At 44.0% G+C, this 21,511-nt stretch overlaps 1 protein-coding gene across 1 annotated transcript in view; it reads left to right on the top strand.

Annotated features, from left to right (window-relative positions):
* GSN (gelsolin) overlaps positions 1-20,761 on the top strand; it is a 128,201-nt gene extending 107,440 nt beyond the window's left edge. Inside the window, exons 12-17 of the mRNA XM_082263160.1 lie at positions 1,934-2,104; positions 7,723-7,897; positions 13,177-13,298; positions 13,384-13,461; positions 16,557-16,617; positions 20,442-20,761. Coding sequence (XP_082119286.1) covers positions 1,934-2,104; positions 7,723-7,897; positions 13,177-13,298; positions 13,384-13,461; positions 16,557-16,617; positions 20,442-20,611 — 777 coding nt within the window. The 3' untranslated portion in view covers positions 20,612-20,761. The remainder of the gene's footprint in view (positions 1-1,933; positions 2,105-7,722; positions 7,898-13,176; positions 13,299-13,383; positions 13,462-16,556; positions 16,618-20,441) is intronic.
* Positions 20,762-21,511: the final 750 nt, after the last annotated feature.

Genomic DNA, 21,511 nt, shown 5'->3' with positions numbered 1-21,511 from the left:
TGCATATTGGGGCACCCTCTATATACCTTGCTTGTCAGTGTTCCTCCTGTCTGTGTGTGAAATATTCCAGGATATTGGAGTTCACCCACTTCTACTTATTAGGAGACGCTTGAGCCTTCTGTCTTTTCTATAGAACAATTATGTTGCTTCTGTTTTTAAATGTAGTTGGCTGTTCACCTTGTCATGGGGTGTGCTGTGCATGCAGCCTTCATGGACATTAAACACAAAGTGTGTTGGGTGACGGGTATGCATGTGGAAACTTTATTTTTCTATCTCGTACTCTGACCTGACGCGGCATATTGTAAATACCAGGATGTCTTTCCTAATCTCTTCCTTGTTTTTCTATGCTTCTGCTAATCTGCCTCATCGATTGTTTCAATTGCACGATTTTTCCTTTTTAAATTATCACTTTAAACCTGAATGAACACCATTGTGGTTGTCATGGAGACTGTTCTGCTGTGCACACATTTCACCTGACTGGAATACTAAAACTTGATGTTCGCTAGTTGATCTTGGCCCTGAAATCTACAGAAGTTCGCTTGAAATGTTGTTTTTTTTTTTTTTTTTTTTTCCTTGCTGCCCTGAATCCCATCTATGATTTTATAAAGATTTGTGTAATGAAAAGGAAGTGTAACTGTAAAACTTCCTCCTTGTTGGTGCGAGGGGTATGACAGTGACAGGAACTCCTTCTTCTTATACCAAGTATTTGGGTAGAATATTGATCTGTTATCGGACTCTATAAGTTGCAGAAGAGGGAAGGTAAATTGATACATATCTAAAGCTTCACACAATAGCCCAAGTCCTCATTTTATAGTCCGTATAAACTTCTCTGTATAATAACCATCCTCTTCTGCTGCTGGTTTATCAGACTGAAATAGCATCTGTAATAACTGAATGACAGCACCTGAATACAGGTATTGCCAGACCTGCAATTGTGCAGATATTTGGGGCTCATACCCCATTTCTCTGCTTTAGCCATCCTTTCCTGCTGCTTTAAGCTGCAACTTTTGGAGCATGAAGAATTTCTCCACTAGAAACCTAAAGTTATAAGCTCACCCTGTGTTAAAGGACCCACACAAGAATCTGACAGTCATTTGTTTACTATCGCCACAAATGGTGGAAAAAAAAAATCTCGTGATTGGTAGAAAGAATTTAAAACTAAATTTAAGGCAATCAGGTGTTCTACATGAGCTGACAGAGGAAAAGTAAGCAAAGGGAAAAGGGCCTGTTTACACGAAGTACGGTGACTGACGTTTTTTTTTATAACAATGGAAGAACACCACTCACTGCCAAGGAAAGTGTTTTCGGTGTGCCCTGTTGACACTGCAGTGCATCCCAGGACACGAAGGGAGTTGTAGCACACAGGAAGGCAACGCATGTCACTGCACAGCAGTGCAACGCACCACACTGTGCTTTGACATGACATGCCACTTGTGCATTTCAAATAAAGTTGCTGCAATAAAAACTGTGTAAAAGGCACATCACACCTTCCCCCCTCACTGCAGCCGATATGGACAGCTGCCCATACATGTGGAAAGGGTGAACAGGCTTTAAAACTTCTGGTCTTTTTATTGTCCAATCGCAGGCTGGCCTGACTTTTTTTGTTATTTAGGATTTGATTAAAATGCAAGTGCTTTTGTCGGGGAAAAACCCTGAATGTATTTACATCTATCTTCATTTGAAGCTCCACTTTAATGGGTTCTTTACTGTAAGAGCCATGAAACTGGCATGCTGTTCCATTACAGAGCCATGAAACGGGCATGCTGTTCCACAAAAGCTGATTGTAACAAACTTCAAGAACATTAAAAGGAAATGTTCCTGGTTATTCAAATGTATAAAAAATACCAGTATGTTGATCTATGACGCTGAAGGTTAGCAATGATAACCATGGTACCACAAGTTGAAATATTAAACATGTTTCTGTGATTGGTAGGTCCGCGTGGTGCAGGGCAAGGAGCCCTCACATCTGTTAAGTCTGTTTGGTGGGAAGCCGATGATTGTCTATAAAGGAGGGACATCAAGAGAAAGTGGCCAGATGCAAGACGCAAACATTCGCCTCTTCCAAGTCCGTGCATCCTCTTCTGGATCCACCAGAGCTGTGGAGGTGAGTGGTAGGTGGTATATCCTGGGGGCTGCAGATTGACTGTAATGTAAGTATGTAAACTGTAAGTATGTAAACTGTTGCGCACCTTTCTAATGTAGCTGGCCTTATTCAAGCTGCCTACTGTTTCCCAGAAGATGAAGCCGCTTTCCTGCCAGTGAGATGATGGGCCTGGAACAGGTTCTCTTAAAGTGCTACTAAACCCACAACCGTAAAATCAGTCTGTATATGCAGTAAAGCATGCTTGTTATACTCACTCTGAAACCCAAGGGTTTAATCCTCTACATTGTGTAAAAAGGCTGACTCTAAAACATGGCCGGATAAGACCAAACCTTTGGAGCCAAGCTGCACATGCTCAGTTTGGTGTGTATTGCTAGAGGTTTGATTTTTCTTTTTCTTGGGAGAGTGCATGTGATCAGCACAGGACCAGTCAGCACTGTCCAGACAGAGGGTCAGGAGCCCTGCTGCCTCATAGGAAGGCTCAGAACTATCTGTTCCTGGTGAAACTTGTAGAAGTCATATATAAAGACTGCTTTTATACTGCTGATGAGAAAAGGTATTTTGACTTTTAATATTTACTAAAATATTTGCATTTCAGTGTTCTGGGTACTGCGGGAGACCAGATATAGTGAATGCAGATTCCTGAGTTTACACTTTAAGATAAAGAACGTAAACAGGACAGTATAGTGGGAATTTAAATGTGCCTAGTACTGTGGATTCATGACGGAAAAAGACACTTGCTGGCTTCTGATAATATATTTCTGCTTTATTAAATTTGAACAAAAGGTACAGAAAATTAGCAGCACAAGTCAATCAATGGAATGTATACAGCTGAATAATATAGGCACGTTATGAATAAACCATACTCCACGTACCATAGTACATAGTTGTACAGGTTTTCTTTATAGATAACAATATTTTATAATATAAATTGTATGGCACCTGAGTGCACCTCCGACTTGCTGTTACCCCTTCAGGACTACTCTGGAGCCCTCTGAGTATCTTGCATCCCAGAAGCTGGGTTTTACACCATTTTATTTTAAGCTATTCGTGTGTACTGTTCAAACTTCAGTTCTAGCAGGTTTTTACCTGCGCACAATTTTTATTCACTAGCATAAGGTTAACTATTTAGTAGCCAGTCACCTCTTCAACATCTTCAGTGATGTTATTGAACAGGGAAAGTCTCTAATTTTCATATTGGCGTGTACCCCAAATTACTTTTAAAAGCTAAATGTGCAGCTAATTGCTAGTGACTATCAGACCTTTGCCAGGGAGGAACCTTTTTTTTTTTTTTTCTTCTCTGCCACATGTCGTATGTATATGTGCGTGTGTGGGGGGGGGGGGGATGTTTACATACACACTTTGGCTGCTACAGCATACATTCCACATGCCAACTGTTTTGTTCCACATGCTTTCTGATTTAAAGGGATTGGGAAAGGGCTGTCAGTTGTTGACTCCCCCAGAACTGTGTCCCTAGGAGTCTGAAGGATCCCTAATGTCTCAATTAAAGAGAACCTGTCATGAAGAGTTACATAGAGGACTTTTTGTCTCCTATGTGATATATAAATACTGTTTTAGTGAAAGTGTCAAATGGTTACAAACAAGCACTTGGAAACCCTTCCAAAAATTTTTGAGCGCGCACACACAAATGTAACACACCCTTTAGGGTATTTATGTACGAACACATTGCTTGCGCTATCTGTTAAATATCGCCATGCAAGCCAAAATGAAAGCAATAATTTTAGAACTAATATTCAGTTAACTCTAAAGTGATGACATGTAGGGGCTTTTAAAGCATCTACTATGGAAAATATAGGGTACTGAAGTTAATTTTTCTGGCGCATGCAAATTTTAAGTTTGACATATTGGGTATCCATTTACTCAGCCCAACCTCTTCTTCTTTTTTTTTTTTTTTTTTATTTGACCAAAAATTGGGTATTGTGTGCTATAAAATTTAACTCTAGTTTGGTTTTCCCTAAACGTCTTTAAGAACAGAACCTTGAGAGATGGCTCCTCCCACTTGCCAACAGGAAACACCACATCCACCAAACTTTAAAAGGAGGCTTTTCCCCACAGCTCATTACTTTGTTTCCTCTGGCTAAGGAAAACTTAGTCGGGTGTCAGGAACTCTTAAGGTGCTGTCCTGAGACCAGGCTTCCTGCTCCACCATACCCTTTTTTTCTTTGGAGAGTCAGTTCTTACTGTACATTGCGGCTGGATGCTTGGATGGGCTCCCTCTCCCTCAGTTCTCCGGGAGAGCCTGTACTGCTTTGAGAGTGCAGCCCCTTGGTGGCGGCAGACACAGGCAGTGGACGTCTTTTAGTTTCTTCCTGCTGTTGTATTTTAAAACTGCCGCCATTTTTTACGGATGTGGGTAGTGACTCGCCCGGCCGGAAATGAGGTGTCCGGCGAGGGGCAGCGCTCATGGAGCAGGCGCGAGGTGTCACTTCCACTGGAATCACAGGGAGAGGGGAGGAATGATGCTGGTACGTAATTCCAGTTCTGGTCTGGCACAGCGGCACTATTGGAGTCCGGAACCGGCTTTCCTAGCCATCGGCAACGCTGCAAAACACCGCTATGGAAGTGGGCGCCGCAGCAAATGGGACAGGCCCAGGTAAGGCTGGGGACCTGTCTGGGCACATAGTCTTTATGTATGCTTCCTGTGCACCCGGGTGTCCCTGATGAGTAACCGGTTGACTTACTAGGTTTTTTTTGTCTGTCTTCTCTCATCATGGAAGGCTAAGAGCTCTGACCGAAGGGCTAAAAAGAGATGTCCTTCATGCAAAGCTGCCTGAAGGTTGGAAGAAAACTGTCAGAAGGTTGGAAGAAAACTGTCAGAAGGTTGGAAGAAAACTGTCAGAAGGTTGGAAGAAAACTGTCAGAAGGTTGGAAGAAAACTGTCAGAAGGTTGGAAGAAAACTGTCAGACATGCGTTGACTCCCTGTTTAAAGAGGAAGCGTCCACAGCATGCAGTGATTTAATCGCATCAGTTAGAGAAGAGCTGGATGCTACCATCCAGTCCTTTCGATGTTCTCTAACCGATTCATCCTTAAATCAACCATCTACCTCACAATCCTCGCAGGGCTCAGAGTTAATGACTTTGGTAGGAGTGGAGATGGGTCCTCCTACCCAAGAGGGACTCCCCCCCCCCCCCCCCCCCCCCCTCATTCCAAAGAAGATTCGGAGGAGGAAGGGGTAGAAATTATTATACGCTCAAAATACTGTCTTTAAAACGAGTGGATGGTTTGTTAAATACAATTTATATTACTTTAGGCTTGGGAGAGGAGAAAAGAATTGTTTCTGCATGATAGAAAGTATGCAGGTCTGGGTAAGAATTGTTTCTGCATGATAGAAAGTATGCAGGTCTGGGTGAGCCTAAAGGTTGCACCTTTCCGGTGCATTCAACAATCTCAGAAGACATTAAAAAGGAATGGGCAGAACCAAAGAACACCCTTTTTTCCAAAGGCACATAAAAGGAGTTTTCCTTTTTTAATGAAGACCAAGAGGCACTTTGGAATAAAGTACCCAAGCTTGATGCAGCCTTCTCCCAAGTTTCCAGATCAACTGACCTGGCATTTGAGGACATGGGAATACTAAAAGATCCCATGGACAAAAGAATGGATTAGCAATTAAAAAACTTGGCAATCCATGGACCATCTCAAATTGGCTATGGTGGCCACTTGTGTATCCAGAAACCTGGAGTACTGGATTAATCAACTCAAAGCGCAGATCTCAGATTCTCCCAAACAAGAGAGCCTTGATTCTTTTTCCACTCTGTCTATTGCCATAGCCTTTATTAGGGATGCATCAGCAGAATCGTAGAATCTGTAAGGATGACAGCAAGGTTGGCAGCTTTAGCTAACTCAGCCAGAAGAGCTCTATGGTTGAAGACTTGGCCCAGGGATGGGGCATCCAAAAGCAAACTTTGCGGTATTCCTGTTTATGGGGATCTAGTTTGGTCCTGATTTAGACTCAGTTATGGACAGGACTGTCAACAAAAAGATCATTCTCTTTTTAAAAGAGAACGGCCAGCTAAACGTCTTTTTCGACCTCAAAGGGCTCAGGAGCAAGATGGCAAGCCCCAAGGGAAAAGGAAGAATTGGTCAGCGCAAAGGTCTAGGCCAGGGGAAAAGGAAGCATCCTTTTCCATCCTCCTACGTCAACCAACAAGTCACAATGACAATTTGTTGCCTGTGGGAGGAAGACTGCAAAAATCCCCCACTGACAAGCTATGACAAAAAATCTATATATTTTAGCCATACTGGCCCAGGTTATCAAATGGCATTTTCGGATCATCCTCCAGAAAGATATTTTTTTACAAACCCTCCAAAAGACACAACAAAAGCACTGGCTATGAAAGACCAATTAAAGGACGTGATGCGACAGGGATTTTATTCCCATGTCTTTCTGATAAGGAAGCCATCCGGGAGTTTTTGTCTTATTCTCAACCTAAAACTGTTAAACGGGTCAGTCCTGTACAAAAGATATCGTATGGATTCAATCTTTACTGTCTGGAATCTGTTGACCAAAGGGTGCTTCATGGCCTCGCTCGATTTTTAGGAGATGCTTATCTGCATATTCCCATAGGCTCTGTCCCAAAAGTTCCTGAAGTTGGCCAAGGATATGGCAAAAGTCCTGCATCTGCAATTCAGAGCCCTCTTTCGGCCTTTAATCAGCCCCTCGGATCTTTACAAAGGTAATGGCAGTAGGCCTTGCTCCTCTCCGCCTCCAAGGGTTCACAGTAATGTCATGTCTGGAAGACCTTCTTCTATGCTTTGCTCCTTCCAGGGAAAGATTGCAAGAAGACCTCGGCAAGGCCCGCAGTCACTTAGAAACATTGGGTTGGAGTGTAGTAGTTTCTGGGTTACCAGATAAATTCAATAGAACCAAAAAAAAAAATCTTCCTTCCAGAAGAAAAACAAAATCCAGAATGTAGTAGCTATGTCCCGACAAATCATGAGATGTCTGTCAGAAGTTGTCAGTCCTGGGAACCCTTACTATGCCAGCCATTCAATGGGCAAGACTCCATTTTAGGCCACTCCAAAATTTCCTGCTGAAGGTTTGGGATCACAGTCCAAAAACCCTAGAAGCAAAAGTAAAGATCCCCACAAGGTCAAAAGAACCCTCTGGTGGTGGAGGAATCAATCAACTTTGTCAAGAGGCTTACTATGGACCTTTCCGGTCAAAAGAAGAGTGAAGAACAGCGGTGACCTTGCGCTGCATGATCTGGTTGAAATGCTGGTCTGCGGACCAGGCCTCCAAAATAGGTGCGGACGGATCTCCCCTTTGTGGAGTACCACTTGTTCAGAGCTTCCATGGAAGAGATCATTAAAGGTCTCACAGGGGGCAAGAGCACCCTGCTTGGGCAGGTTAAAAAAAAAACAGCCTCACCGCAAACATGGTTTTTTTTTTTTTTTTTTTTTTTTTTTTTTTTTTTTTCAGCTCACAAGGGAAGCTATGTCCGTCAAACATCAGAGAAAAGGATTGTATTGTAAGACCTTTAGGTTTTAAAAAAAAAAAAAAGTGCAAAAAAATTTAATGGCACTTTGGCAGCCTTACGACTGTCCTAGGTGGGTCAATCTCATTCAGTTTTGGTTATTAACCCTTTGTGTATGTTTCAGGTGGATGTGGCAGCCAGCAACCTTAACTCAAATGATGCTTTCGTACTGAAGACCCCCTCAGCTGCATTTCTGTGGGTTGGACAGGGGGCAAGTGATCCTGAAAAGCGTGGGGCCCAGGAATTGCTTAATGTGCTGGGAGTATCGGGTTCACAGATAGCAGAAGGCAGTGAGCCAGGTAAGGGTTTTCTAGAAGATTGGTCATCAAAAGCTGTAATCACTGTGGATTGCTTATGTCCTAAATTTGCAACAAAAGGTGAACTTCCTGAAAGTTTTTAACAGTCTTCATTGTGTTTTTCAGGCGTAAATATCAGATTTGCTTGAAATTATAAGAATCACATAGGACCAATTTGCTACTGTCTCCCTCCTTGCGCTTTAGTGCGCCTGGGAGGAACAGGCACAGCGTCAAGCCTCGCTGCCTGCAGTCTGTCAGTTTATGGCAGGCTGCAGCTGGGCATACATCCCTGATTGCTTAGGGCCTAGAGATTTACGTTTTGGCTGCCGAAAATGGGGCTGCCGAAAATGGGGCTATCGGCATTTTGCTGATGAGGGAGGTCCTGAAAACGCATGCGATTTTGCTGCAAATTCACGACGATTTTAGGATGGTTTACTGTGCTTTATGGTTTGGTTTATATAATTCATGTCATGTGGATGTCACAAACCACATCAAAAATGTAACACGGGTGTGTTGATGTGTTCTTTGTATGTTTTCAATGCATTTTAATGGGAAGGCGCATTTTTGGTACAGAGATTTTTTTTTCTGACTAAAAATGCAGCAAGCAAAATTTTTACCACATTGGAAGTGCAATTAACCAGTTTGAAGGCATACAAAGAATTTAAAGAGATGCATTTTTCTTAAGCTTTTCCTGCGCTAAAGGTGCTAATAATGGCGCTAATAATGGCTGACAATAAATTCATATTAACTTAAATTGATTTTAAAGAGTCAAATCTAAATTTTTTTTAAAATTGTCCTTTTCTTTCCTTGACGGACACAGCTCCTGATTCTTCTTAACCATTGGGTTATACTGCCCCCTACAGGAGTAGGACACTAGACATGAAAAAGCTTGACTATGCCTATGGGCAGTCCAGGGGGTGTACACCCACTCTCAGCTATAGGCACTGTTTTTTTTTTTTTTTTTTTTTTTTCTTTCTGCATTTACTATTGCCCTGGTGTCGCAAACTCTGACCGAATTGGCTAAACTTTTACGCCGGGACCTGGAGTGGAAACAGCTCCCCTCCCCTGTCTTGTGGAGCTGGCGTATTAGTTGCTCCAGGGTCTACAGTTTATCTGTGATGCTTCTTTGCATGCGACTCCTTGATTTCTAGCAGGTCTGTATCAGCAGTGGTCCTTTGGCGTATTATCTGGCTGAAATGCTGGTCTGCAGAATAGACTTCTAAGAAGGCCTTGGGTGACCCCCCTACAAGGGGAAGATCAGATGTTTGGAGCTTTCTTGGATGACTCACAGGGGAGGAAGAGTACTCTTCTTCTGCCGGCCATCAAGGGCAAGGAGCCCAGTCGTTAACATGGGCCATTCTCCTCAGTTCATGAGGTTTTCATCCCTCAGGGTCTCAAGACAAGGGATCAAAAGTCAGGACCTCCACCGGAGGTTCAAAGAAGCCTGGTCAGGCAAGCCAAGAGCAGGCTTTTCCAGACCTGCGGACAAGGCTGCCTTTGCATAAAGGGGCACACTCACCCGTATCTGGGGTGGGGGGGGGGGACGTCTTCACTGGTTTCCACATCCATTGATCTCCCTGGTACAGGACGAGTGTGTCCATGAAATTATTCGGTCAGGTTACAAGATAGTTTGGTCTTATCCTCCAAAAAGGTTCTTCCCTTCCAGCCTACACAGATCGCTTACAGGGTCTCTTTGGGGCAGTACAAGACTTGTTTAAGGGGTGATTGTCCTAGTCCCGACAAACTTTTTCAGGGGTTTTTACTCGAGCATCTTTACAGTTCCCGGGAAGGCAGGCAAAATACGTCCAATTTTGGACCTCATGGCGCTAAACTGATTTGTGCGGGTACAGAAGTTCTGCATGAAGTACATTCGCATGGTAGTGGCATCCCTACGTCAGGGGCTTTTCTTCTCGCTTCTATCGACATTAAGGATGCCTACCCGCACATTCTAATATGTAACGGTCACCAACGCTTCCTCAGTTTTGCTGTGGGCGAGGAGGAGTATGTTTGTGACATTGACCTTTTGGTCTCGCCTCCACTCCTCGGGTCTTCACAAAAGTTTTGGCCCTGGTGCTCCCATTGAGTCAGCGGGGGAGCGCGGTACTGGGGTACCAGGGCGATCTTCTGCGTGCAGAGTCTTTGACTTCTCTGATGGACATCTGGAGATTACTCTGCAAATTCTGTTGGAGTTCAATTGGATTCTGTATCTTCAGAAGTCTGCTTTTGGTTCTGTCCTTAAAAACTGGACTATCTGGGTCTGGACCTGGCCTCAGCCAGAGAGTTTCTTCCTCCAGACAAACTTCAGACATTGCAGGAGACTATTCAGATTCTGTTGAGCAGATGGTCATCCCTCCTGGCTTGAATATGGGTGCTGGGTCTGATGGCGGTCTGTTTAAAGATCTTTTGTGGAACTGCAAAAGATTCTGGTGAAATGGGACAAGGATCCACGGTTTCTAGAGGTGGCTTTGTTCTCCGGCGCTTCGACAGGGTAAATCCTTCTCCCCTCCCCCTTTACTGGAAGGTTGTAGCTTTGGACACCAGCCTGTCTGGGTGGGGAGGCGTCCTCTGCCAGAGTCCAGACCCCCTCTCACCACATCTGTGCTGAGTAGATTTAATGTACTGGAACTGCGAGCAATCAGACTTGTCGTGCTCATTGGACAATTCGTCTTCAGGGGTGTCGGTACGAATTAATTCGGACAAGGCCACGGTCTGTCAATCACCAAGGGGTCACAAGAAGTGTCCTGGCATCTTGGTAAGTAGCTTGCATTCTGAGGTGGGCTGCCGATTTGTTCAGTCCTCTCGAACTCTTGCCACGACTTCTGTGCAGGATCGAGGCAGGAAGGATTCTGGTCATTCTAGTGGCTCCAGGCTGGCCTCCCCATTCTTGGTATGCCGGTCTTGGGTCGCTGATCTGGTACAATTGGTCGCCGATGCTACTTGGGGACTTCCTCTCAGGGAGGATCTGCTGTCCCAAGGACCAATCTTCCATCCTGCTTTACAGTCGCTGGCTTAGACAAATCTCTTACCTTCAGCATCTGGCGTTCAACAGCCAAGCAGTCAGTCGGTGATTCCTACGCTGTTGTAAGCTAGGAAATCTACTTCTAGGAAGATCACCATTGTATGTGGAAGACGTACATTGCGTGGTGAGTCTCTTGGGGTTCATCCTCATTTCTCGGATCGGGTGTTAACGGCAATTGGCCTTGAGTACCATTACGGGCCAGGTATCGGCTTTGGCAGTTTATTCCAACGACCTTTGGCCACACACTCCCTGGTACATGCCTTTCTTCAGGGTGTCCGACATTTAGTTCCTTTAGTGCAGGCTCAGTTGCTGCACCTGGAATCTTTGGTGCTTTCAGCTCTACAGAAGCCTCCCTTTGAAACTATTCAGGAGCTTTTCCTGCTTTCACTGTCCCAGGTGGCCTTTTTTGGTGGCTTTCACCTCTGCGCACAGGGTGTCGGAACTGGCGGCATTATCATGTTAACCTTTATGGATGGTGAATCACAAGGATAAGGTGGTCCTTTGCCCCGGTCTGTCATTCCTTCCTAAGGTGGTCTGACTTTCATTTTGATTGAAAATATTGTGGTGCCTTCCCTGTGTCCCAGGCCTAAAGAGCTGAAGGAAATTGCCTTGCATGCCTTGGATGTGGTCAAGGCAGTTTGGGTATACCTGGCAGCTATGGAGTCATTTAGGAAGTTGGACTCTCTATTCCAAGGGTAAGGTTTTTCCTTTCCCTGTCAAGGCACACTATTAGGCGCCTATTGTCTCCTGGGCTTTCCGTCGTCCTGTGTCAGTGACGCAGGTTTGCAAGGCGGCCACCTAGTCATTGGTGCACACTTTTATAAAGTTTTTAGACAGTGGATGTATTGGCATCTGCGGATGCTTCTTTTGGCCGCAAGGTTTTGCAGGCTGCTGCTTAGGGGACTTGGTCCTCTGAGGGTGTGGTGTATTGTTTTTCAGGTGAGCTCCAGTTTATGGTAAAGCTCTGTTACCTGATTGCCATGGTTAGCTTTGGGATGTTTTTTTCTGATGGTTTTTCCCCACCCCTCATGTTTAACACTGCTTTGGGACGTCCCAGTGGTTAAGAATCAGGAGCTGTCCGTCAATGAACGAAAGCGAAAATGGGATTTTTGACTTAGCGTAAAATCCATTTCCGTTTCTCTGTTTAAGAACACAGCACCCACTCCTCTGGAGTTGGCTTTCTTCTGACACTACTTGTAACAAAATCGAGTGCCTATAGCTGAGAGGTGTATACCCCCTGGGACAGCCCATAGGCATAGTCAAGCTTTTCCTGCTTAGTCCTACTCCTGTAGGGGGCGATATAACCCAATGGTTGAGGAGAACCAGGAGCTGTGTCCGTCGAACATCAGAGAAATGGATTTTACCTACAAGTCAAAAAACCCTTTTTTCTTGGTTTCGGTACCAACATTTCTATTTGGTGCACCTCTAAAAGGGGCAATTAAATGCAAGGACCACTCTGTCAAAGTCTATGATCGGCTGTGGCTGAATGGGACTAAATCCTGTAATGTACCTAGAAATGCAGCAGCAGCCTGTAAAATGCCAGGAAGAGGCGCCTAGCAGTTCAACAGCCCTGTGTGCCAGGGGGCCTAAAATGTAAAAAATGGATCCAAGATCTGGAGGAACTGATTGTAAATATATTCTTCGGTCATATTTATCCCAAAAGCTGACATGAATGCCTATAATGCTCCTCTTTGTCATATAGTTGTGCTTCTTCCTCATTTTGGTGATTAAGGCTCCGTTCACATGTCAGCGTATGGATCGCGGGCAGAACCGCCGCGGTTCCGCCCGCGATCCAGAGATTATTGCAAATCGCGGGACGCCTGTGCGTTGCCCGTTTTGCAATAGCCCCCCTAACGCTGAGCGATGTTGCTGCGATTTCCGCCTGCCGAATCGCGGTAACATCGCGCGCAAAAACAATCGCGGGACGCAATACGCTCAAAAGAAGCTCTTGTACTTTTTTGGGCGTAATGCGTCCCGCGATATTTTTTTTGCGCGATGTTACCGCGATTCGGCAGGCGGAAATCGCGGCAACATTGCTTAGCGTTTGGGGGGCTATTGCAAATCAACGGGCAACGCACAGGCGTCCCACGATTTGCAATAATCTCCGGATCGCGGGCGGAACCGCGGCGGTTCTGCCCGCGATCCATACGCTGACATGTGAACGGAGCCTTAGGCTTTGTCTGCCGGAAAAAATATATATTTTTTTCTTTTTGCCTAAAGAACTCGGACTAACCATAGTCCTTTTTTTTTTTTTTTTTGTCAGATGACTTCTGGGAGGCTCTTGGTGGAAAAGGACCATATCGTACATCTTCTAGACTGAAGGACAGACTAAACGCCCACCCGCCTCGTCTGTTCGCTTGCACAAACAAAACTGGTCGCTTCATTGTAAGTAAAAAAGAAAAATGGATGCAAATCTTCGGGGTGGCATTCACTTCTTGACATTTATCCTTCTCGATGTCCCATTCCATAGATTGAGGAAGTTCCAGGAGAGCTGACCCAGGATGACCTGGCTACTGATGACGTTATGCTCCTTGATGTCTGGGATCAGGTACTGTGAGATAATCTGAGCTTTTTTTATTTTTGCAATTCAAAAAAAAACGACTTAAAGCATGAGTTATTTCATCATTGTGTGGGATTTTATCCCATGAATCCATGCGGTATTTTATCATTTAATATGACGTGATATTCAGTTGAATGGATACAGTGGAGGAAGATTAGAAGACTTGTCATTTTTTGTTAATAAAGAGGTAAAATGGTTTGATCTGTAGAATACAAGTCAAAGGGAAGCTGCTGTCACAGGACACCTGTGGTGTATCAAAAAACTACTAAGTAAATGCAACATATCTTTATAAATTTTGCATATTGAATGAAACTTATAAAAAAAAAAAAATCGCACACCGATATAAATAGTTTTTCCACAAATAAAAAGACAACTTTGTCATTGCATACATTACCCTACACTTCTGTCCCATAGCCAAAAGCGGAAGTGAGATGAAATCCTTGTAAATTAAAAGAATCCCTTGGGGACCCCCAGATCACCAGAACCCCATTGGAAGATTTCCCATATTTTTTACTTTCCTGGGGACAACCCAAAAAATATTTTGCCTTTATCACTTTAAGTAACTTAAGGCTCATGCGTTTGTTTTTTTTGCTTAAAAATAACAAACCTGTTATACTTACCTGCTCTGTGCAGTTGGTTTTGCATAGAGCAGCCTAGATCCTCTACTTCAAGTCCCTCTTCGGCTCTCCTGGCCTCTCCCTCCTGTTGAGTGCCCCACAGCAAGTAACTTACTATGGGGGCAGCCAAGCCACAGCTGTGTCTCCTTTCAGACACAGCCTTGGCTAGGCCCCACCCCCTCTCTCCTCATTGGCTCACTGACTTTGCAGCAGCTCTGCTGCTGTCTCAGCCAATGAAGAGGAGCGTCCCGGGTAGCTGAGTCTCTCCTGCAACATCGCTGGATAGAGATGGACCTCAAGGTTTTTATCTTGATGTGTAGAATGCATTAAGGTAAAAAGGCGGAAGTAAATCAACCCCAAATGATTCTGTGTTTTTTCAATATTTAGGTTTCTATGCAATACTGTTGAGAAACTGATCCATAAAGGCCATTCTATTTTTACATTCCTTAACCGCTTGCCAAATGCTCACAGTATATTTACTGCGGCAGTCAGCCCCTCACAGGCAGAGTGACGTAGGTCTACGTCGCTAGCCTGTGAGGCTCTGGGGAGCGAGCGCGCGCCCCCGCGCGGTCACGGACCCCCCCCGCGCGTGTGACTGGCGGACCCGATGTCCGCCGGTCACTCGGCGATCGGCGGGGGAGAGGGAGAAAGTCAGGCGGCTTGTGTAAACAAGCCACCTGTCATTCTCCTCGGTGTTAAAGACACTGATCACACGGATCTACTATGTAGATCTGTTGATCAGTGTCCTTACAGTTCAAGCCACAGCCAATCACAGTAGAAAGCACGCCCCTAGGGACACACACAGCCCCTCCCAAATAAAGTTAACCCCTTCACTACCAGTGTATTTTTACAGTAACAGTGCATATGTATAGCACTGATTACTGTAGAAATGTCACTGGTAACCCCAAAAGTGTCAAAAATGTCAGTCAAGGGTCCGATCTGTCCGCCCCAATGTCGCAGTACCGCAAAAAAAAATCGCAGATCGCCGCCATTACGCGTTAAAAAAAAACAACAAAAATGACAAAAATCTTTCCCTTTGTTCGTAAACGCGATAACTTTTGCGCAAACCAATAAAAATACGCTTTTTGCAATTTTTTTTTTTTTTTTATTCCCCCCCCCCCCCCCCAAACATATGTAGCATAAAACAAATTGGCCGAAAATGTTACATTTTGATTTTTACATTTTTTTTTGGGGGGGGGGAATTTCATATAAAAAAAAATGTGAAAAATATTATTTTTGCAAAATGTACGCTTTTTTTTTTTGTTTATAGCGCAAAAAGTAAAAAGCGCACAGGTGATCAAATACCACCAAAAGAAAGCTCTGTTTGTGGGAAAAAAGGACATCAAATTCGTTTAGGTACAGCGTCGCACGACCGCGCAATTGTCCGTTAAAATCACGCAGTGCAGAATCGCAAAATACCCCCTGGTCATTTAGCAGGAAAATCCTCCGGGGCTTAAGTGGTTAAATGCATGAGTTAAATTAGTAGTCCAGACACGAGGTAGTTTTTCCTTTAGTGAATAGACTTTAACTCGGTTTTTTTTATTTACCTCGTGTTTTTGGTTTGTAAGGTAAATAAAGTGATAGTGAAATGACATTTTCAGCATCTCATGAGATAATTAGAAAATGTCATGTGATCCAATTATCTATTGAGATATTCTTTAGTGAATTGACCTCCTAGACCCAGCCGAGGTCTCAACAATGAATGTGATGACTTGAAAATAAGATGGAGCACAAAAGAACCCTGTACAGTGAGCCTGTTGAGCATGAATGAATTCTCCTCCCTGCATGCGCTGTCACAATTTGAATAAATGACAGTGGTGTGGGCGGAGCCCTGCACGGCTGCGCGGCTTTCGGTTTCCTGTGAATGAGTAGACTAAAAGTACTATTGGCCATTGCAGTTGATGGCTTGTTCTCAATGAACGGAGGGTGCTGGTGAGCGCTCTCGTAGTTCATTGATCTTCCTGCTATCAAGTAAAGAGGTACAAGTAGGCTATCCTGATAGTCTGCAGGAGCCTGACATTGCACCTGTGATCTGCTGATCACGGGGGCAATGCTCTGCAGGCTCCATAGAAAAAAATAACTGCGCTTTTTTTTTACCGGTTACAAAAATGCTGCATTGGTTTTTAAATTTTTTTTAGTTAATTTAGCCTTTAAATTAAACATGCTCAGGGCTGCATACCTGACGTGCCTCCTGCACAGTATTTGCAGTATAAGGGGCCCTATTAAAGATCTGCAGCTTCCAATTCTGCCATTGTATCGCATGCTGTGAGTATGAACTATCAGAATCCACCAAAAATGTATCAATACTAAACCATCTACCCCCGGTGCTTTGTATCTGGTGAATAGCTAATGTAGGAAATGATCACAAAAGACCTGATGTAGGTGACTAGAGCACGCTTTCTAAAATTACTAGCGTTGTCTGTTATTTTGGGACAAGATCTGACTTCAGCAAATATTATTTTTCAGGTGTTTGTCTGGATTGGTAATGACGCTCAAGAGGAAGAGAAGAAGGAAGCTGTCGCCTCTGGTAATTTTTTTTTTTTTTCTTCCCCTATTTAAATACATTTTTCTCTACTCGGCCTTTGATTCCTCTATCCTGAGTTGTTTCTGAGAATGAAAATCTTCTAGGAAACATCTTATTGCTCTACTTGAGAACAAAACTTTAAATGGGTTTGCTGCTTCACCTCAACATTACTCTAGTCCCTTCTTAACCACTTCAGAGTTGGCTTGTTACACCCCCCTATCTGTTCATGCCATTTTTTCAATTTCCACTGCTGTGCTAATTAGTGTATTGAAATTATACCAAATGTTTATATTTTATATAGATGGAAGTTTCCTTTTGGTATTCAACAATCCCTTGTTTTGTTTTACAGTATAAAAGTAAAAACCTTTTTGAAACCAAAAGGTTCCCTTTTTAGTTTAAAAGATGGGACTTTTCTCCAATTTTTTTTGAAAAGAAACCTCCTGGTATTGAGGTGGTTTAACCTTTTTGTGAAAATATAATGAATGCGCACATTTTTGCAGGGGAAAAAATGTGCATGCATTTTGCACAGGAGCCCACAGCGCATTGCTCTTATTAGTGGATTGCGGGTGCAAGGTCCCGTTCCTGTAGACTCTTCCTACAGCTCTGAGCCCATACTTCTGTATTGGCTGTCAGTTTATTCACTCTTTTTGTAGCTTTGAAACAATGAGGGTGCTTGGCGTGCTCTCATTCCAGTCAGAATGACAAGTCTGCTGTATTTTTTCATTCAGATTCCTGCATGCATAATTTGAAAAGTTAACGTGGGTGCAGGGAGAGGATCCCCCGTCCGGTGTCACGGGGTAGGAAAGAAAGTTAAGGTCAGAGCTGCACGTAATGGAACATGTTACACCTTAAATGTGTGTAACCTGTTCCAAAGGTGAACATATGTATTAAAGCTAAACTAACCCTTAAAAAGGATAACTGCATATGCAGATAATGGTCATCTGTAGATACTCTGCAGCTCTTACTAAGGTTGAATAAAGCCCTTGATATAGGTGTTTGCGGTATATTTGCCTTATGAAGCCTGACTGGAATACTCCCAGGTCATTGCTAAGTGAGGCCTAGTCAGCACTGCTCACCTCTACCACCTCTACCATCACAGGAGTGAGCTCACAAATGCTGAGCTCAGAGCTACTGCATCAGGGGGCAGTCAGGCTTCATAAGGTATGTAAATGTGCTACACCTATAGCAAGTTTATTATTCATCTTTAGTCAGAGTTGCATGTTTTTTTTTCATTCTAGATATCCCTTACCTGCATAGGCAGGTTTTTGTAAAGGTGAACTATCATTTTAACCTTTTAAAATGTACTCACTGAAGACAAGTGCAAGTCTTCTGTCATTGGAGGAACGCGTAGTTCCGAGAAGCCAAAATGCATCCTCTTTTCGTTTAGTGGAGTGAAAGAATGGTTTTTGGGTGTAGATTGGAAAAATTGCACTAGAATTCAGTGAAAGGGATTTTGATTTTTCTTGTTGCAAACAGTAGAACAAAAAAAACTGCCAGAACACCTCGCCGCTAACAGGGAGCAACCACTCCTCCTTTGCTGAATAACCTATTCCCTAACCGTGGGCACAAAACAGTCTCCACTCTTCTGGGATGGCTGTCTACAACATTTTTGTGTTGCCTAGGAGCACTTGTGAGGTCTGGTACTGTTAGACCTGGCTCACTATTGGCATGTCATCCAATCACCGTTCAGTAGGATTGAGGTCAGGGGTTCTGTGCAGGCCACTCACGTTCCTTTACCCCATATTCATTAAACCTTGTGTTTGATGACCTGAACAATGGGAACATTGAATTCGTACCGTACACCCCTTAAGACAAATTTTCCAGACTGACAATGGCACAGCTGTGGCCTACGTCAATCACCATGGGGGCACAAGAAGTGTCCTTGTGGATCAGGAAATAGCTGGCATTCTAAGGTGGGCAGAATGATTGTTCTATGGAGGGTACAGAGGTTTGTGGCATGGTTTCGGGATCCTCTGGCTTAGTGGCTCCTTGGCATCGGTATCATCTGATTTTTTGCCTTTCCCCTGCTCAAACTTCTGCCAGGACTCGTGTGCAGGATCGAGGCAGCAAGGGATTTCGGTCTTCCTAGTGGCTCCAAATGGGCCTTTCTTATCTTGGTATGCCGATCTGGTGCGGCTGGTCACCGATGCTCCTTGGAGACTTCCCCTCAGGGAAGATCTGCTGTCCCAAGGGCCAATCTTCCATCCTGCTTTACAGTCGCTGGCTTAACAGCTAGGCTGTGGAAAGCCAGGTGCTGAAGGATGGAGGTTTGTCTGAATCGGTAATTCCTATGCTGTAAAGGTTAGAAAATCTACCTCTAGTAAGATCTACCATCATACTTGGAAGACCTACATTGCGTGGGGATTTCCCTCGCTCCTTTTTGGTGGTTCAGATCTTGGCTTTCCTCCAGTGGGGGGGGGGGGGGGTTGAGCAGCGCCTGGCCTTGAGTACCATCAAGGGCCAGGTTTCAGACATGGCGGTTTTCTTTCCTTGGTGCGTATCTTTATCCAGGGAGCTTGACACTTGGTTCCTCCTAGTTCTGTCTCCATTACCACTGTGGGTCCTCAAATTTGGTGTTGTCAGTTTATCCAGGAATCTCCCTTCGAAAATATCGGGAGGTCCCCCTGCTTATGATCCAGAAGGTGGCCTTTTTGGTGGGTAATACTTCTGCGTGCAGAGTGTCAGAGCTGGCGGCATTCTTGTCCACCTTATTTGTTGAGTTTACCGAGCTAAGGTGGTTCTTCGTCCCTGTCCATTGTTCCTTCCAAAGGTCATCTCTGATTTCCATTTGAATGAAGACATTGTGTCAGCTTCCCTATGTCCAGGCCTAAACATCCTAAGGAAATTGCTCTGCATTCCCTGGATGTTCGGGCAATCGGGGTGTACCTGGCAGCTACGGAGTCTTTTAGGGAGTCACTATTTGTACTCACGGTTGGACCTCAAAGGGTTGGCCGCTTCTGCTGCGACCATTTCCAGATAGACAATGATTCAGGCCTGTATAATCTTATCCATTAGGGGGTCAGGTTCCTCCTTTCCCTGTTAAGGCACACTCTACTCGGGCACTTGGTGCCTCCTGGGCCTTCTCATCAGTGATGCAGGTTTGCAGGCAGCCATCTGTGCACACTTTTATGAAGTTTTATAAAACGGATGTGTTGCATCTGCGGATGCTTTCTTTGACTGCAAGGTTTTGCGGGCTGCTGTGTATTTTCAGGTGAGCTGAAGTTTTATGATTGAGCTCCATGTTGCCTGGTTAGCTATGGGTTAGCTTTGGGAATTTTTTCTGGTGTTTTCCCACTGCTTTGGGACGTCCAAATGGTTAAGAATCAGGAGCTGTGTCCATCAATGAACGAAAGATGTTTGACGGACACCGCACCCACCCTCTGTGCAGTTGACTTTCTTCTGACACTGCTTGTAACAAAACGGAGTGCCTATAGCTGAGTGGGTGTGTACCCTCTGGGACTGCCCATAGACTTAGTCAAGCTTTTTCCTGCCTAGTGGCCTACTCCTGTAGGGGCAGTATACCCCAATGGTTAAGGAGAATCAGGAGCTGTGTCCAGTCAATAAACAGAGAAATGGATTTTACGGTAAGTCAAAAATCCAAGTTTTACAAACCCTCTCACCACAAGCCAGGAAGCACACAGATGTCTCGTGAAAGGGACTCACTTCAAATGATACATTTAGAGATTGATAGATTTAAACACCTGAACTCAATCATTTTTAGGTGACCACAAACCTTTGAATAATGGAGGGTTGATGCACAACTTATCGTTGATTGGCAGTATAAAGTGTATTGTTTACAGATGGTCATTTCAGCCTTTGTTTTTCAGCATCCAAATACATTGAAAGTGACCCAGCCAATCGTGACAAGAGGACTCCTATTGCTGTCATCAAGCAAGGTTTCGAGCCACCGACATTCACTGGCTGGTTCCTGGGTTGGGACAATGATTACTGGGCAGTGGATCCCCTGGAGAAAGCCCTGGCGGAACTGAACATGTGACTTGTCAGAGTGCGGTCTGTGCCTTCACTGCCTCTAGAATCTTCCAGAGACGTTTCATAACTCTGCCCCTCCCCCACTAGCTGTGCAATAACCAAAAACATTTTGTTATACCTTCCAGTGCGACTTTTGGGTATTTAAAAAGTAATAAAAGCTTGAACGAATCCTGAGTGCGGAACAATTTCTGAATGAACGTGGTAAGGATATTCAGTATGTTGCATTTAGGCTGCACCGAACATGGATAACTAAACATTCTGATTGCCTACATTAAATTAAAAAAAAAAAAACACAGTCAAAGTAGCAAATACATCATTTACTTATAACAAATATGAAATACAGGTCTTTCTATACAAGATCTGTTCAAAATATTAAAATCTTCAAATCAAGAAACTAGTTAAAAGCAATGTTTTCTGAAACTTGTTAATTTTTTACATTTTGTTTTTTTTTTACAAAGAATACAGTGTGGAGAAGCTGAATTAGGCTTAGAGAAAACGGCAACAGTGACCATAATTACTCCTCTGGGGGCTACAAGTCATTCTGTCAGGGCTTTTGTCAAAATGATCAGTAGATCCAGGGAGGTAGCTGAAGATCTTTGAAGGTTTTAGGTCTCTGTAAAAGTTGCTCTCATTTCAGCCCTTAGGTCTCTGTAAAAGTTGCTCTCATTTCAGCCCTATTTGAAGTTGTTCATTACACTAATAGACCAATGGGGAAGCTAAAAAGGGCCAGTCCAAGCTTTATCAAGAAAACATATTTAAATTGGGATTGGGTCTTGTAAATACATTTTTTTTTTTCTTTTACTGTCATAATGTCCTATTCAGCAGGTAGGACCGGGAAGGCGGTGTGTAGCTCTTGATAGTCAGTGTCACTATAGTTGTCAGGAATGCTCTCTGTAGGTGTAAGAAC

This window comes from Pelophylax lessonae, assembly GCF_965119305.1.
Source record: "Pelophylax lessonae genome assembly, chromosome: 7".
In the NCBI taxonomy this organism is placed as follows: Eukaryota; Metazoa; Chordata; class Amphibia; order Anura; family Ranidae; genus Pelophylax; species Pelophylax lessonae.
Note: the sequence above shows the minus strand (reverse complement) of the source record. Positions and strands in the feature narration are given on the sequence as shown.